Genomic DNA, 18,666 nt, shown 5'->3' with positions numbered 1-18,666 from the left:
TCTTTCCTTCCCTCCCTCTCTTACTATTGATCTCATCCCATGTGTGCTTCTAGCATGTCTGTCATTCTAGTTCGCACTGGATGCTGTCTTTCCCTCAGCTATTTATATTTTGGAGACAAAAAGGCACAACATAATTAATGTCTGAAGAAATACTCTTTTTGTTTTCATTTAACCCCTTCCATAAATATTACAAGATGACCATCTTACTCTAACAAGATTCCTTTTTGTCAACCCTCCCCAGATCCTGTCATCCCAGTGCAATTAGAACTACAGTGCTTCTCCCACAATAACAATGATTTCATATGACAAATATGTTGCCTCTCATTCTGCAGGATCTCTGGTCATTGGCAAACAAACATTGCCTTTGCTGAAGACTGCCAAAGAGACACTAATGGAGTGAAATCTGAAAACCCTTCAGAAAAGAAAAACTAACCCACTCCATCTCCAGGGAGGAATTTAGTAGGTAGATTAGGCAACACTTGATTAAGGGTAAACCTCTCTTTTCCACAGAAATATATTGTGTTTGCACAGAGGGGCTGTATGAAGTGGAGGATTAGGTCACAAATCCTCAGGAAAAAAGCAGACGACCTTCCTTAGAAGAAATATTCAAGTTACTGCACATTTTAAAAAAAACACCAAGTACTAGAGGGATGAAATCAGGCTGCTCCTTGGAGGCAAGGATTCTCAAGCTTTGTCTGACATACTTTGGGCATGCTGTAAGGAGTGACTAGTCCTTTGAGAGGGACATCATGCTTGGGAGGGTGGGGGGACAGTGCAGGAGAGGAAGACCCTTCATGAGATGGACTGAGTCAGTGACTATGGTAATGGGGTAGGTGTGTCACAGACAGTAGGATTGGCACAGGATAGAGCAGGGTTCAGAGCTGTTGTACATAGGATTGCTAATGAGTTGCAAGTGATTTGATGGCACATCACAACAACAACTACAACTTTATTGAGAGGAAAGAAGAAAAACTCAACCTACCACAATTTTATATACATACTTTGACTTAGTCACGCAAAGCATTCTAACAAATGGTTAGTTTCCACACCCGCATTTTGGATGCCTTCTCCCCCTTGTCAGTCCACTACTATAGAATTAGTATAAAGAATAACTATCTCAACTCAATGCTAGCAGAAACTGATTACCAAGATTCATCAAGACTGTCTACAGAGACCTGCCACATCAAAATAATTGCTATCTAGTATTACTGTAACAGAAATACCACTTGTGAGTGACTTTAACAAACAAGTTTGTTTTCTTAAAGAGGATATAACTCTGGTTGAGAATGCCAGTTCTCTCTCTGGTGACTCTGGGATAAAGAAATCCCTTGTCTTCTTTCAAAATCTGTGGGCCCGAGTTCCTTGGAGAGCTCCATGTGTCTTGGCATCAATTTTTCCATGGTTATAAAAGGTTCTCAGCATTGGGACTCTAGACTTGAACTGTTGTTTTACTCTTCTCCTGGTGATACTAGGGCCCCTACGTCTTTACTCACTATTTGTTCCTCCTGTCTCTTATAAAAAGTGATCCATGGCACACTCCAGGGAAATTCTCCTTACATAGTAACAGGGCTATGGCACTAAGTAAAGGTGTTACATCCCACCATAAGCCCTTTATAGCAAATTGCCATATCATATCACAACAGAAAAAAGTGGGAAAAGCTATATCATTGCACAGTTGTCAAATCGTGTCATCACATAAGTTACAAATCATTGAGAATCATGGTCTAGCCAAGTCAATATATATTTTCTAGGGCCCAATTCAATACATGACAGTCATTTTTTTCTTAAGAGTTTATTCTAGATTACAGTGGGAAAGCAAAACAAATGTCAAATTAAATCTCCAAGGAGAGAAAGCATTTCTGTACTAATTCTTGGTCTTACTCTCTCATGTTCTATGCCCTGGGCAGACTCATCACTACCGAAATATTTCACTTTGTCTGAAATCTTGAATGTAGTCTTGAAATGTTGGATAAGGCTCAGTTTACATTTCATAAAGAGATGGAATATATCCATACTCTGAAGGATCATCCCAACATCTATACCTCAAGGAAGAAAATGACAAAACAAACAAATAAAACACTTTACTGTGGGTAGTGTTTTCTTTTTAACAGCCCCAGTGCTACTCTTTTAGTGACTACTTGTACAAAAGTACAAAAATTCTTTTTAAATCTGTGTTAGGATAATCTTCTCTTCTTCCAATATGTGACAAAACAGAGTCTCCCTATATCACTTTATACAAAGGTGACTGAACTGTCATGAAAAACCAGGAACTAAATAAATGTATTTTGACAATGATGAAACTCTTAACTCCGCTGGTCAAATTTCTTTTAATGATAGTACTTAGGTAAGCATAGAAGGACATAAGCATATAGATCAGAGTTATTATAACAATTCTAAGCTCAGGGAATGAAAAGAGAAATGAACTTAAGTCAGTGACTTGGAGAGATAAACATACAGATATGAGGCTTAAAAAATGGCTCCTTAAAACACATATATCCCTGTGCAGAGACACCATTCAGGAAATCTTGGGAAACTTGATAATGAACTGTACGTTTTGCTGAAAGCTATGCATTTTTTAGTCTGATGCTGTTTGATACACTTTCTGTGCTAAGTGAAGTCAACCGTAATTGGAGGAGCAACATAAAAGATGTCCCCTCAGGGAAGACAATATGGATGTACAAAGTTGTACAAAGTGAAAAATAAAATTGTCTTCCTAGCTTTTGTTTAGTACTCTACTAAAAGGACCAGAATAAATGGGAACATTCATTTGCTTTTAAAATGGATCACACTTGGGTTTAACCACCGGCAGGGAAGAAACTTTACAGTTCCCCAGGAACCTATAATTTGGAAACGGAAGCACACAAGAACAGACTTGAGTTTTCAGGCAATAAATTGAAGAGAATTCTGCAGACATACAACAGAAAAGGAGCATAAAATATTGGCTTGTGCATTTCTTAGAACATTCGTTCATTAATTCAAAAGGTTGTACAGGGAAACAGCAGCCAAAATCTACAAAATTTGGCTGAAAATCCACTGGAATTTCAAATTGGCATATTTATTAAGCCAGTGATATCTTGAAATTGGAAAAAGAAAATGTATCCTATTTTGATGGTGACAATTTAGTGTGGATCCACACATTATGTTCTTACAGGATATGCAGATGCCCAAGTGGCATAAATACCACCTTCCACACTCAATGTCTTCAGAATATAACTACCAACCTACACAAGAAATTCATGAGCTTTTGCATCACCTTTCATATCTAAGTCAATGCAAATTTGAAAAAAATGTTTCAAGTTTTTATCCTTATTATCTCAAATGACTTTTAATGCTTTAATAGAAACTTTGATCCACAGTTACATGCCCTTTATCTGTGCTAGTCACCAGTCTAAAAGAGTTGTAAAGGGCTTTCTTTTCTTTTTTTTTTTTTTTGTAAAGGGCTTTCTGGGTGATAGTCTCAGTTATTATCCTTGACAGTTAAACACTACTACACCAAGAAATGTGATAGCCTACCTGAATAAAATAAATCCTACAAGTGTGTTTGGATGTGCACACATGTGTATACAAACACACAAATCTAAATTGACTCAAGAAGAAACAGAAAAATCTCAAAAGACCTATAATAACTGAAAAGATAGTGTCAGTCAGTAAGAAAAACCTCCTAACATAAAAAAACAATCCATGACCACATGGGTTGACTGGTGTGTCATACCAAACATGAAATGAAGAATTAACACCAAATACTTCTCCAAAGGCAGAATTTTTATTTCCAAATATTAGATTTGGAATAAACACTTTCTAACTAATTCTATAAGGTTAGCCTTAACCTCAAACCAAAGTCAAATGATGATACCACAAAGAAAGAAAGTCTCAGAGTAAAATCACTTAGGGATATTGTTATAAAACTCTCAAGAAAATACTAATAAACCAGATACAATAGAGGATCCAAAAGACTGTACATCAACTGGGATATATCCCAGGAAAGCAAGGGTGATTTAATACTGTTGTTGTTATGTGCTGAAGAGTCACCTGAGACTCATAGTGACCCTATGTACAACAGCCCTAAACCCTGCTTTATCCTGTGCCAATCTTATTGTGTCTGACACACTTACCTCCATTACCCAAGTCACTGAATCAATCCATCTCATTGAGGGTTTTCCTCTTTTGAGCTGTCCCTCTACCCTCCCAAGCATCACATCCCTCTCCAAGGAGTGGTCCCTCCTTATAAACAAATAAATATCAACATCTCCATTGTCGCAGAAAAGGCATTTGACAAAACCCAATCTACTTCATGATAAAATATTCAATATACTATGGTGAGAATGAAAATTCTCTAGAATGAGAAATGAAATTTATCATGTTCAATAATGAGAGACTGAAACAGCTTCCCCTACCTGAGGAACAAGAAAAAACACCTGTTTTCACTACTACACATCAACTCTGGAAGGAAGCTACTAGAACAAATCAACAATTTTAGCAAAGTTGTTAACGTAACAACAACATACACTCAAAAATCAACAATGAGAAATCTGATCAGATATTCCACCCCTGGGTATAAACAGCTCCTCCTCACTTATGGGCTATTTTATTATCCAATGTTTTGCATTAACAATTTTGAAAATATTGGCAAGTGGTAGCTCTGATGACAATGGCCCCATGTGGTACTGTGGCTGGGGGATGCTCCACTGAACAAGGGTATACCAGGGACCGTTTGAATAACCAGGTCCAGAAGAGACAGTGACGGGGTGTGGGGGCACCTTCTCCCATCCATCTATGACATCTTAGTTTAGGCATGGAGAGTTCTGAGAGATGCTGGGACAAAGCAAGGTCACAGGTAAACAGTGAGGAGATTGGTGAGTCTCTGTATGCAAAATGGAACAGCTCCACAGGCTTTCCAAATTGGGACCTTTTGGAAGCAGATCACCAGACCTTTCTTCAGAGGTGCCCCTTGGGGGGGATTCAAACAACTAATATTATGACTTGCAGTTGGGCACATAACCATTTGTGCCACCCAGGGACTTAGACTTGTGGTCTCTAGCGGATAATAATAAGGGTAAAAATTTGAAGAATTAGCGATGGTGAATAACGCAGCTATGAACACTGGTGTACAATTCTCCATTTGCGTCTCATTTCTCATTTTCTAGGATTATATTCCAAGCAGTGGAAAGGTTGGATCATATGATTTTCTATGTTCTGCATTCTGAAGAAATGCCATATTGCTTTCCAAAGTGGCTGTACAATTTTATAATTCCACCAACAGTGTTTTAAGAGTTCCTATCTTGCTATGTCCTCTCCCATATTTATTACTTGCTGCCCTGTTAAATTTTGCCACTGCTACTAGGGTGAGATGGTCTAGTCCAAATTTCCAATCACAACTGAATGGATAGAGAAATTGTAGTACCTTTACACAATGGAATACTATGCAACATGCGGGAAAAATGATTCTGTAAATCACTACCTAACTTGGGAGGGACTGGAGAGCATTATGTCAAGTGAACTAACTCAGTCCCATAAGGACAAATACTATATAAGACCATTATTGTAGAATGTGTATGAGGATGAAAAGGGGGTAAGGGGGGAGGTGGAACAGAGGGGTGAAGATGGGCTGGAGGAGGGAGCAGAGGGTTAATCATAGGGTCACACAATTATATGGGTGGAGGCAGAGGTGGGTAAAGGAAATGGGAGAGATCCGGTGTGAAAAACAATGTATTTGAACTTTGTATGTAAACCAGTATAAAAGAAAAATTTTATTTAAAAAATAATAATTAAAAATAAATTTGAACAATAAACAATTCCATTTCATTTTCTTTATTTTCCCTTTCCTACTCTCCTTGCTAATTCTCAAAAGAAAAAATAATCTTTAAGAAGTTAAATAAAAAACATTTTGTATCCCTAAATATTATTCATTATTTATTTTAAGGGACAATAATTCAATGCATTTTTAGACAAAAAGGACTCGGCCCACTGCTGAGCTTCCATGTCTCTTGGTGGACCAAGGGGAGAGCACAGCCGGATCAGAGTGCTACCCTACATAACAGAGGGCATCAACCCACCGACTGTTTTGTCTAGAGGCGTATTTATTTCATTTGGCCCACATGCAGTGTTTCAAGAAATTGAATTAACTTTCTTAAAAAAACCCCACACTCATTTGCATCGATTTGGAACCAACTCATAGATGAGTTATCTGTGTGTTATCAGAGGATGTAAATCTCATGGGAGGAAAATTCCCACCCCATCTTTCCCTCGTAGAGAAGATGGTGAACTTCAACTATTTGCCTTTAGTTTGGCAGTGCAACTCCTTACCACTAGGCCAGCAGAGCTCCATAACTTTCTCAAGTCCTTATATTTCATAGAAAACCTCACAAGTTCTGACTTACGTCAGAAAATCTAAAGGTCTCACGACTGCCGGCTCCACTGTATGACAATGTCCAGCCAACGCTGCATGTCCGCGGCCCCACTGGATGAGGCATGCACCCTGGAACTTCTCTTTGCCCAACCCCCATTTCCCCTCTCAATTAATTTATACACTAGGATCAACTGCAGTTGTCATTTTTCACATTCATATTCTACTGCTATTCTTGTAATAGAGAAGTATTTCCCTGAACCTTGTTTCTTTTGGTAAATAATTGACGTCAATTCCTCACCTGTAATTATTATTAGTGCCCACTTGGTTAAGCTATGGCATCCAGGTGTTTTGTCAAACACTACTCTAGTTGTTGTTTCAGAGCTGTTCACTCAGTCCCTGCCAACAAGTCAGTTCAAATTCACAGCAATCCGCCACTGAGTTTCCAAGGCTGTAAATCATAAAGGGAGGAGGGTGCCCATCTTTGTCCCAGGGAGATGCTGATGGAATTGAACCCCCGGAGAGAGGTCTTCATTTAGTAGCACAACTTGCTAAAGAGTTCACCACCAGAGTGTTCTATGTAGTTAAGTCAGTGGACCTTAAGTAAAGCATATTATTCTCTGTATTTTGGTTTGTTGTTGTGAGGTGCCATCAAGTCAGCTGACTAACAGTGACCCTATGAACGACAGAGCAAACCTCTGCCTGGCCCTGTATCATTGTCACGATCTCTTCAGTGCTTAAGCCTATTGTGACAGCCACTGTGCCAATCCATCTCACTGAGGGTCTTACCCTTTTTTGATGCCCCTTTACCAAGCATGATGTCCTTCCCGGGGATTTGCTGCTTCCAATAACATGCCTACCACCAATGTATGGGATATGAAGCTGTGCCATTTCTGTATCACATGTTGTTAATAAATTTTCCTATAATTCAGATGCCATATTATTACTCACATAGTTCAGGTTTTTTGGATTATTTTCTTGGCATACAGACTGAATAAATATGGTGAAAGGATTCAAACCTGACTGACATCCTTCCTGATTTTGAAACCATGCAGTATCACCTATTTCTGTTTAAACATCTGCTGTAGGTCTACACATAGGTTTCGTACAGGCACGATGATGTGTTCTGGATTTCCCATTCTTTGTAACGAAATACACCATTCATTATGACTCATACAGTGTTCCTGACGCCTGATTTAAGGATTTTGGACACATTCCTGTAGAAATCTCTAGCTTATTATCTGACATATGCATTTTTGGAAATATATCATGTACTTAAAAAAACCAAAACAAATCCCAAACCCACATAAAACCCAAACAACCCAAAACCAAAACAAATCTGTCCTGGAGGAAGTATAACTAGCGTCTTCCTTAGAGGCAAGTAAGGTGAAACATACTGTGCGCCTGTTCTCAGGAAGAACTAATCCTTGGTGAGTGTCATCATGCTGGGAAGGGCGATAAGATGACTCTAAAAAAGATAGCCTGACTCAGTGACTGCCACACTGGAGTGGGAGAGAGAACGTGAGGACGTCACAGGATAGTGCAAGGCTCCAATCTGTTGTTCATAGAGTTGCTATGAGTCATAGCCAATTCGATGGCACCTAACCATCAATGATATGAACCAATTCCTTAAAGTCAACCAATCGGTTAATCTCTCTCCTTCTCTCACAGTTGCTGGCAAAGAAGGTCTGTGGTTCAAATCCACCAGAAGCACCAAAGGAGAACAATCTCATGATGTGTTCTGATAAAGATTACAGCTAAGGAATTCTGATAGGACAGTTCTTCTCTGTCATCTGGGGGCTAGGAGTCAAAATCAACTTGATAGCACCTAAAACCAACACGGGGTGGGGGGAAGGAGAGGGAGAAGGAGGGAAGGAGGGACTGAAAGGGAGAAGGAGGGAAGGAGGGAGGGAGAGGGAGAAGGAGGGAAGGAGGGAGGGAGAGGGAGAAGGAGGGAAGGAGGGAGGGAGAGGGAGAAGGAGGGAAGGAGGAAGAGAGAGGGAGAAGGAGGGGAGGAGGGAGGGAGGGAGGAGGGGGGGAGAGAGAGAGACTCCAGAGGACTGTGACTCAGACACCAGGTCATCTTTTCAGGTAATCCTTACAAGGCATACTTACCAACAGAGTGTACTTCTCCAATCGCATACTCAGTTACATGATTTGTTTTGGCCAGTGAAAGGGATAGAAAATCACATAGTTGGTTCTAAGCAAGCCTCGGCTTGACAGGGCCGGAACGTTTTTGCGTGTTGTTTTGGACTTCTGTTAATGCCATGTGAAGACTGTCTACTGAATCACCATTCTCTACTCTGGGCCTCAGATGGAACATATGTGATGTGTGAACTAGAATCCAAGACTTAGAATGAGAAGCAGAGGTGGCTGGCCAAGCTATTCCACAGCAGTCAAGCCACTCCAGTAGTCAGTCTGCAAACCCAAGTGAACAAACTGCCTTAAAGCCCCTACATTCGGATGTAATTTGTTAGGCAGAGTTGTTGCGCTACTAATAGTACATCTCTATTAAAAATTAAAGAGAGGTTGAAAGACAGCATGTTCTTTCTTACATGCAAACTCGTTTCTTATTTATACTAATAGTCTGGCCCCAGAAGGCACTTCAGTTTGCAATACTTGCCATAAAACTGTAAATTTAGAACATTAAAAAAGGTTGTGTTTATGAAATGTTCCTTAGCATGACTATATATCTCAGTGTCCTTAAGACAGTCCCAGATTTTTCTACTGCCATTATGTGCTAACTTTAGACAATAAATATTCTGGTCATCCTATTTTTATTCAACTTTATTTCTAATCTTTGTACAGACTAGTTGAATCTGTTTAATCTCTTCATCACAGCCTGATCCAACTGCTCCCACTGCTGCAAGTAATACTCTATATAAACGTTTTCTGGATAGAATTCCTATTTGGTTAGGTGAAATAATAAAGTCAGGGACCTTATCCATTCTAAACTACTGGCATATTCTAAACTACTGGCATAGTATAAATCAATGAGATCCTGGTTAACTGACATAAAAGGTTTAATAATCTAGATCACAAATATTAAGGGCTCAAAAGAATAACATTATATTAAAAATCAAGTCCCCCGAAATGGCTATGTTCAGAAGGCAGTGAGAACAGCATCTGAACACATCTGCTTAGTAATTCAGGCAAGTGGGAGGTTCATTTACTATTAACCTTAACCAGACACATTTTCATCACAATTAATCGTGATTATTTTTTATTGCATTTCAAATGTTATCCTGTATTTGGGGTGGTCAGGAATGCAACTAAACAATTCCAGATCGAGCTATCTTTTATGAATATGGTCATGATGCATTATCGAGGGCCCTTATGAAAATACTGTTATGCAAAAAGTTCACGGACCAAAGCAAGACATTAATTTCCACAACTAGATGTGTCCTTAGAAAAGAAATGAACACTATATATAGAACAGACAGAAGCTTTGATGTTCAGTATGTATCAGAACAGAACAAAATACCCATGCATAAAACAGAAAAAGGAACTCTGGTGGCTTGTTGTTTCTGTGTACCATAGAGTCTGAACCGACCTCCAGCTGACCCTCCAGCAGGTTTTCAGAGGCAGTTAATTGCATGGGAGGAGATTACCCATCCTTCTCCTGCAGAGCAGCTGGTGGCCTTGAACTGCATACTTTTAGGGCTGCAGCACAGCTTCTTACCACTAAGCCACCAGAGCTCCTTAGTAGGAACTGCACCACCAATACAAAGACATGCAGTTCAAATCCACCTGCTGCTTCATGGGAGAAAGATGGGCAATCTCCTCTCATGCAATTCTTACCTTTGAAAATGCTTTCAGGGTCATTTATGGCTCAGTTCTGACTCTATAGTAAATAACAACATAACAGAAATGCTTTTGAAAATGTCTCTGTTCTCTATTATTATAATAACATGTTGATTGCCATTAAGTCAAGCATGACTCTTAGCGACCCCTATGAACAAAAGGCCTGAAGCCTTTCTATAACTATTGTAATTTATCAAAGTTCATAGTTTCCAGAGGCATGTTGTTTAGGAAGTAGATGCCACTCTTGCTTCTATGGACACATTATTTTTAAGCTCTGCAATAATTCTGTGGTGTATATACAATTGTTATTCCCATCTTGCTGATGACGGGACTGATGCTGAGGGAAATTAAGTTCCTGACCAAGAACGATCAGTTTGTAAACTAGGAAACATGGTGAGAAACCCAAGCAATCATTCTCAGGGAGAGTTAAGAAAACAGCAGCCCTGTTTTCTTACTTATTGAAAAGTGCCACCACAGCCAGCTGGTCTGTTATGCTTTGTGCTCTCACTGTATCTTGCTCTACTCAACCGTTGCTGACAGTCTATTTGTTGCAGGGCCTTTTAGCACTGCTTTGTCCTTCCCCTGTCAAACTCATGCAGCTCAAATCCGTATGCTCCAAGATCACTAACCTTCTGTTACCCCACAGTTTTCTCACCTTTTCTTAATTCTTCCATATCTCTCATCATCTAAAAGTAGTCCTTCTGAGCCTCCTTCTCATCTCTCACCTAGGATAAGAGTGACTAAGGTACTCCATGTGATGGCCGTAGTAGTTTTACCTAGACAGCACCATTCCACGGACAAAACCTATCTCTTTTTGAGGCCATATGTCTCTACTCTTAGTCCATACAATTTTGGTGAGTCTGTCCATTTTACCCTATGGGGAAATGACCATGTCCTAGTAATTATTAGTCCTTAAGCTTTTAATTACTAAGTTAAAGCTGTTTGCTTCGCCCTGGGGTCACGGCACTCGTAGAATACAGGCTGGCTGCAGGTGTTCCATCATCATAACCATCACTGGCAAAGAGTCTTCCTGTGAAATGAGGTACACAGAACTGATGACTCAATGAAGACAGATTCTGGATGCCATTGTTTGGTATCTGGATCCAGCAGAAACCAATTTTGGTTACTGTTAATATTCAGGGTCTAATTTAACATCCCATACAAAAGACAGGGAAATTAACACTCAGAGAAGTCTCATACACTCAGTACAAGATTCTTCCAGAAGTTCCAAGCAAGCTGTTATTAGCTAACATATTCCCTTTTCTGTTTAGTTCTCATTGAGTTGTACTGCTTCCATTTGCATCTATGAGTCCTGAGTAACAGTCATAAGAACTGAGATAATAGTATACATATGTTTTGATATAGACAATAGTATACATAATGTTTTACTATAAAATGTATAGTTCTGTGTCTAGCACACTGAAACATTCAACAAGTGTTGCCTTACTATGACTTTTTCCTCTATATCAGTTGTTCTCCTATAGCCAGATCTACCTCCACACCTTCCTGGGATATCACTTAAAGGCTTTTTTGAGATGCTCATTCCCCCATCTCTAAAATGTGTTTGCTGATAATGGCTAATTCCCAAAACTGTTGTGTGGAATCAATGAAAAGATGCACTTGACAAGAAAGTACAAAGTTCTTCCAATTTTGGTTACTATTAATCTTCAGGGTCTAATTTAACATCCCATATAAAAGACAAGGAAATTAACACTCAGAGAAGTCTCATACACTCAGTACAAGATTCTTCCAGAAGTTCCAAGCAAGCTGTAGACGTGAAGATGTTGCTAGTTCATTTGAAGGTTGTCTCAGGACTAGAGGAGGGCCAGGCTCTAATACTCAGTTGACTCAATAAATAATGCAAATTGGGCAACAATACTAAAGGGGCTTGAGTGACACCATATTGTCATCTCTAGGAAACAGAAGAGAAAAACACTACTATTGATGCAGTATCCCCACATGCTCTGACCTATGTAGGGAATTCCTTGTATTCCCCATTCCAGAGTAATACATTCTTTCTCTTTTGACAAGCTAGTTCTTTTTTTTTTTTTTAAAAAAAGAAACTATATGTATATATTGGAGTTATCTAGCTTCTTCCATCTTTAAGGAGGAAACCTAATATATAACTGGAGAAAGATACTAATTAATAGCAAACTTCAACTTTAACTCCAGCCAAGTAGAACTTGAACCATTCAATTTAAAGAAACCCTGGAATAAATAAAGGAACTTCAAAGCAAATGCACAATTTTAGCTTGAATGTTTTATTGAGCGTATGGCGAAAGCTTCTTTGCCAAAAAATTGAAGATGGTTAATGAGGAAAAATTGGTGTTTTCATTTGGCCAGCCAGCTTCTGAGACAGGGAGTGTTTGCTGAGAGATAACTCTATTCCATAGAAAAGACAGCAAAATGATCCAGCCGTATGATATTGAACAAAACAGAGTTTTATAAACTGCCTGTCATTAACTTCATGCATCCTTCTCCAAAGACCTTTTGTGATAACAGGCACATATTTCCTTTCTACCAATCCCCAAAGATATTAAACAACAATCCAAAAGGAAGACATGTCTAAGTTTTAAACTTCTTTAAACCATATAAACAGCTGCCCTTACCTTTGCAGAAAAGGCACAGGAAATAAGAGACTATGAGCTGCTTCTGGGCTCCACCATCATTAGCTTTTCTTGGGTGCCATTTTGAAAAAGATCCTGCACCCTGGGCAAGACCTATCGGGTTCTTTGATGCACACTGTTAGTGCTGCATTCGGAGGAAATAAAGGCTTGCCATTTCTTTGCATATTTCATCACACTTCTGAGAGAAACATTCTCCAGCTGTATAAAAATGAAAAAAAGAGAAGGCTGCTCTCACCTGCAAGTGCTGCGAATTGTCAACCATGCTGTCCTCTCGCCTGCGAACTTCTTCCAGTAACTGGGCATTCTTCTTCTTTTCCAGCTGTTGATTGTGCTTGAGGTTGGCCACCTTCTTATTCTGATCCTTCATATGCCTGAGAAAAGTCAGCACAACTAGGTTACCTTTAGCTCCTAGAAAAGCATACATTAACCTGACAGATTCTAGGAGGACTAAGTATAGTATGTCTGGACACAGGGTCAGGAAAAGGTGAGGCCTCAGAATGTTTTAATTAACCGACCACAAATATGGATCGGGTACTCCATGCCAGCACCAGAATGATAATGAGAGCAGTGTCGTCTCCAGTGGAGTCTCGTCTTTTTTGCGAAAAGTCAGACAAATTCCAAGGAGAAAAACAGCTACAACTCTGGTTTCGAAACAGAAATGAATATACACAGTGTGTGAGATAGGTGAGAACTGTACACGTGGGCAGACGGTAGGGTGAAGGGAGATGACTTTAGATGCTGTGATTGGGGGACCTTTCAAGGATCAAGACTACGGTTGGGACATGAAGAAGGTGGCCATTAGGGAAGCTCCTCGAGTCGAGAAAGAGCACAATTGTATCATTACTAAGACAGAAGTATTGAGCTAATTCAAGGAACTGGAAGGTAAGACGGTGAAGGAGAGGAAGGGTGACAGGTGAGGGGAGGGTAAAGGTGAGGACTCATAGGCCCAAAGGCCTGGGAAGAAACACTCTTTTCTTCAAAGACTAATATTAGACTATTATTTATTTCTTTTCTTCTAAGAATAATATTTTAATATTATTCTCTTAATAATATTCTAATTACTATTATTCTTTTGGATCACATTCTAATGCTGAAAACTCAATCCATTTTAAAACAGCAATTACAATCAATGCCACTGATCATTATGTCGAGAAATTTTGGAATGGGGCAGCGGGTTTTGCTCTGTATATTTTCACCAAACATAAAATTACATAGGGAAAAAAAAGAGCAATTACAGGCTCAAATCAAACACATTGTCAAAACTCAGTTCAAAGAGAATAACACTTAGGCTAATCATAAAGTTAAATTAAGTCCCTGGTGCACAGGATGAAGGTTCTTAATGAACCTAAAGGGCGTCGAAGTGCAAAGTCATAAAGTGAGAACATGAGGGAAAGAGTCAGGATAAAAGAGGGGTTAAAAAGGAGGTACAGGCTTAATTTAGAACATTTCACCAGTAGCATTTAGCAAAACATTCCACAGATTTAGGCAACCATGTCCACGGCAGCTGTTATAAATCTAATCAACCAACTGAGGAGGCAGGAGGGCAGACAAAAGACAGGGAGGCAATGATTCAAAAGAGGAGAGTGGACCATAGCCATGCAGGCCCCTTCCAACCCCTCTGTCATCCACGTCTGCCCACCCCACCCCCAGCATTGCTACACCAGACACTTAACGTTGTGTGTTCTAAGCCCAGCTCCCAAAACTAGCATGTTGAGGATCACTGCTTTGGTAGAAATCTGAACAAGATGAGAACTACATGAAAACCAGCAAGCATCATATTTAAAACAATTCAAAACCAAACAAATATAGCTCAATGAGAACTTGCACTTCTCTGTTGCTGAGCTGACCTTCCAGTGGGTTTTCAAAGGCCCACCTAATCTCCTGAGGAGCAGGTGTTTGACTAGTGGATTTGAACTGCATGCCTTTGGGTTGGTGGTACAACCCCTTACCACTAAACCACCAGAACTCCCCTCTATTTCTATAGTTCATAAAATCATGGACTAAAGAAAGGGAAGGGGCACAGGGAGGTATAGAAGGATTAATGGAAATCAAAATGGCAGGGAAGAAGTCGGAAATGTGGACTACTTTGTAGACATTGAAAGTAATGTTACTGAACAAAATGTGTATAAATGGTTGAATAAAAATTAGTTTGCTTTACAAATCTTCACTTAAATCACAATAAAAAAGTGTTTATTCCCCTAAGACCTCTGGTACAAGGAAACAGAAGTCCAAGAGAATTGTTTACCACATTGCAGAATAGTCTATCAGGCATTAATAAAAATATTTGGAATATCTGAGCTTCATATAAATATTTACAAAACTCGCTGACTATTTAAATGATAAAATATTCTTTTGGCACTAATATGCTAAATGGCATGTGAGAAAATAGCTGCTTTGTTAGCCATTAGTTGGAACGGAAAATTTTTGTCCCCTCTTTCTTGTTATCACCTGATATGGCATGTACACATATGAAAATAGTGGCTTAAATTCATCTGCGCATTCACTTTTAGAAAATTATCTTTGGTAACTATAAAGATGTTTAGATGAACCTTTTGCTTCCTAGTTGAACAAGGATGTATTATTTCCAGTGCTCACTCATACTAACTCAAAGGGACTGTGATCTCCAATCTTTATGAAGGAGGGCCAGGAATGAGATAAAATTGAAAAATATTATCAGAGACATCATTTAATTAGAAGGCAGTTATAGATTATTAAATAGGAGCAACTACCAAATGCATTTCTAAGTAATTTTAGTGAGAAATAAAATAAATTAACATCATAAACATAATTTACATATTAAAAGAATTTCCACAAAGTTCTTGGCATCAGACTGAAAATATCTCCCTTCCCCTCAGGATTAATGCAATGAGAAATTTTCACAGATTGTAAAAGAATAAGATGCTGCCAACCTATTTGTTCCTTAAAGATTCCCTGGATTGAAAATGGTTGCATTTAAAGGGATGGGAAATTGAAGTTCAAATACTGTGATGAGGCTGATCTTCAGCATTCTTCAATCATTTCCTTGTACAGAGAGCATGTGTAAACCCCTGCAGGGGAGCCATGGTTTTCAAATGTATTTCTAGCACGAGAACTCTTTTTTTCCAATAAATGCTTTCATATGCAGAACTATTTTGACTGAGATAGAAAAAATTGAAAGGGGGAAAATTGAGCCAAGTGTCATCTACTGTATTTGTTGTGTACCATCAAGTGGAAATAACCAATAGTTGGTTTACAGAGGCAGTTAGTTTCAACATTAAGCAAACAAAAATCCTTACCACTGGAACAAGAGACAATAGCATGATCGGGAGAGCAAGGTTGTAACTGTCAACTCTTTCATTTTACTTGGATCCATAATCAACACTCACGCAGGGGAAAAAAAATCAAAGGATTGTATTGGGAAAACCAAAAGATTGCATTGGGGAAATCTTCTGTCAAGGACACAGAGATGGAAAATAAGAAAGCAATAGTATTTATAACAGCCAACCATAAATTGAGATACTTAGAAATAAACCTAACTAGAGACTCAAAAGATCTTTAAGGGAAAGAGCTGGTGTGAAAAACAAGATATACACACTTTGAAAATAAACGAGTGAAAGAAAGGAAGGAAGGGAAAGAAGGGATACAAGGAAAGGAAGGAGGGAGAGAGAGAGGGAAGGCGGGAGGAAGGGAGGGAGGACCCTTACAAAGAAAATTCCCATGCCATGCTAAATAAGTGTCAGATCCCTTTAGGTAACCCACTCCAACATTTTTAGCCCAATGACTTTGTGTGGGTCAAAACCTGGAAACAAGAGCCCTTAAAGCCAGCATAGATGAGATCTCATACTGTAACACTGGTAACCCCAAATGCTGTTAAAGGTATAGGACACATTCCATTAATCCATCACTCCTAAGTAAAGAAAGCGTCTCTAAGAACACTGCCAGACGGACTCCCTCTAATTGACCCTCACAGGAAAGCCATCTACTGAAAAGACTACAGCCCTTCTCTCTTAGAGTACCAGAAGCTGACTAGTCAATGTTTGGCTGAAGATTAAGAATCATCAGGCCCTGTGCAGTTGCATCTGAAGCTGATTGGTTTACACATGGCCGAAGGTTAAAGAAAACAATAAATGAACTTGGACTGTGAAGCCTATCTCTGCTTCACCCCTTTTTATGTTACTAGTTTCAATAGTAGTATTATTTTCCTTGTTGTTGTTTGATGCCTTCAAGTCAAGTATGACCCATAGTGACCCTGTGAACAAGAGATCTGAACCCTGAACTACACTTTGCCACCCTCATAGGCCCTGAGACACTAGAGCCCACTGCAGCAGTCACTGTGTCAATCCACCTGGTTGAGGGTCTTCCTCTTAAGATTGGTTAATATAATTATTCCCAATTAGATCTGATGCCAAAGATTAATCTTTAGACTAATCCACCCTTGTTTACTGCCTTTACTTAAATGGGGAATTCGAGGCCTAGTAACCAACCTAGCATCTCAAATATTTAAAAGGAAAATACTGTACATGAGAGAGTACCAAGAATTAACACATGACATAGACACATAGGTTAATAATGAAACAAACCAGAGTTGATTGATGACCATGATTAACAGGAATATGGGCATCAAGAGGGGAGAATTAAAAGGGAAATGCAATAAGGAATTATAGCCCTGAAAAGAAAAACATGATGTATTATCCCCACCCCATGTACTTCCTTATTCCTAAGTCATGTCCCTTCCCTCAGCCCTCATTCCTCAAAGGAATCACGCCTGCACTAGGAATAAAAGATACACTCTCCCACCATCTTACACCCAGATTTTTGGAACATGAGCTCCTTCGGGTTGCCTGCTAATAAATTTTTCCTCTTTCAAGTTAAAAAACAAAACAAAAACCCTCAAACAACAATAAACAAAGACAATTATAAAACACTTCTGTGAGAAACAATAAAAGATCTATATAAATGGAATAATCTTTCCTGTTCATGGATTGTTGTTGTTGTTTACTGCCTTCAAGTTGCACATGATGAAGAGAGACCCTATGAACAAAAGGCCTGAAGCCCCTCTACAACTATCGACATTTATCAAAGTTCACAGAGTTTCTGGAGGCATGTTGTTTAGGAAGTGGATAAAAATGACAATCCTACCAAAAGCAATCTACATATTTATCACAATCCCAATACAGATACTAAATTCATTTTTCCAAAGATAGAGAAAAGGCAATTGGCAAGTTTATTTGAAAGAGATCTCAAATAAACAAAGTACTTATGAGAAACAAGAATGAAGTAGAAGCCATAGCACTTCCTGATCTCAAAACTTACTACACAGTTACAATAACAAAAATAGCATGGTACTGGTACAATGACAGGCACACCGACTAATGGGACAGAATCAAGAACCCAGAAATTAACCCATCTATCTATGGTCATGGTTGCTGTTGTACATAGGGTTTTCAGAGGCCTGCTATTTCAGAAGTGGATGGCAAATCCTTCTTCCTACTCTGTCTTAATGTGAATGTTCAGATGCAGAGAAGTATCAGATAGACCAGCAAGTTAAAGGTATATCCCTTATTGTGGAGTTAACCATTATTGTCAGTGTTGTCCCTGCCTTTGGCACACGTGTCTTTACCCACTTATTTCCCTGCTCCACCATCCACCAGGATACCCATCCTCTTCTACCCACTGCCTTCACATCTATCTCCCATTGACCAGCCCTTCATCTAATAAGCTTATATATGAAGCTTCCTTGGCTTCTGTGTACACAGCTTTAGTTTGCTTGGCTCCACAGTCAACACTCTTGGCACCAGTAGCCAGGAAATTAAAAGGAACATTGCCATGGGAAAGTCTGCTGTTAGGGACCTCTCCAAAGTACTGAAGAGCAATGGTGTCTCTCTGGAGACTAAGGTACATTTGATACAGGCC

The 18,666-nt window shown here is 39.2% G+C and overlaps 1 protein-coding gene across 1 annotated transcript in view; it reads right to left on the bottom strand.

Moving 5' to 3' along the window:
• The window catches only part of ERC2 (ELKS/RAB6-interacting/CAST family member 2), a 1,171,987-nt gene that overhangs the window by 406,036 nt on the left and 747,285 nt on the right, over positions 1-18,666 (bottom strand). The window contains exon 13 of the mRNA XM_006892220.1: positions 13,010-13,145. Coding sequence (XP_006892282.1) covers positions 13,010-13,145 — 136 coding nt within the window. The remainder of the gene's footprint in view (positions 1-13,009; positions 13,146-18,666) is intronic.

The sequence above is a fragment of the Elephantulus edwardii genome, unplaced genomic scaffold (genome assembly GCF_000299155.1).
Source record: "Elephantulus edwardii isolate Elephantulus edwardi_28Jun2011 unplaced genomic scaffold, EleEdw1.0 scaffold00113, whole genome shotgun sequence".
NCBI classification, from domain to species: Eukaryota; Metazoa; Chordata; class Mammalia; order Macroscelidea; family Macroscelididae; genus Elephantulus; species Elephantulus edwardii.
The sequence above is the reverse complement of the archived record's forward strand: the minus strand, read 5'-3'. Positions and strand labels throughout refer to the sequence as shown.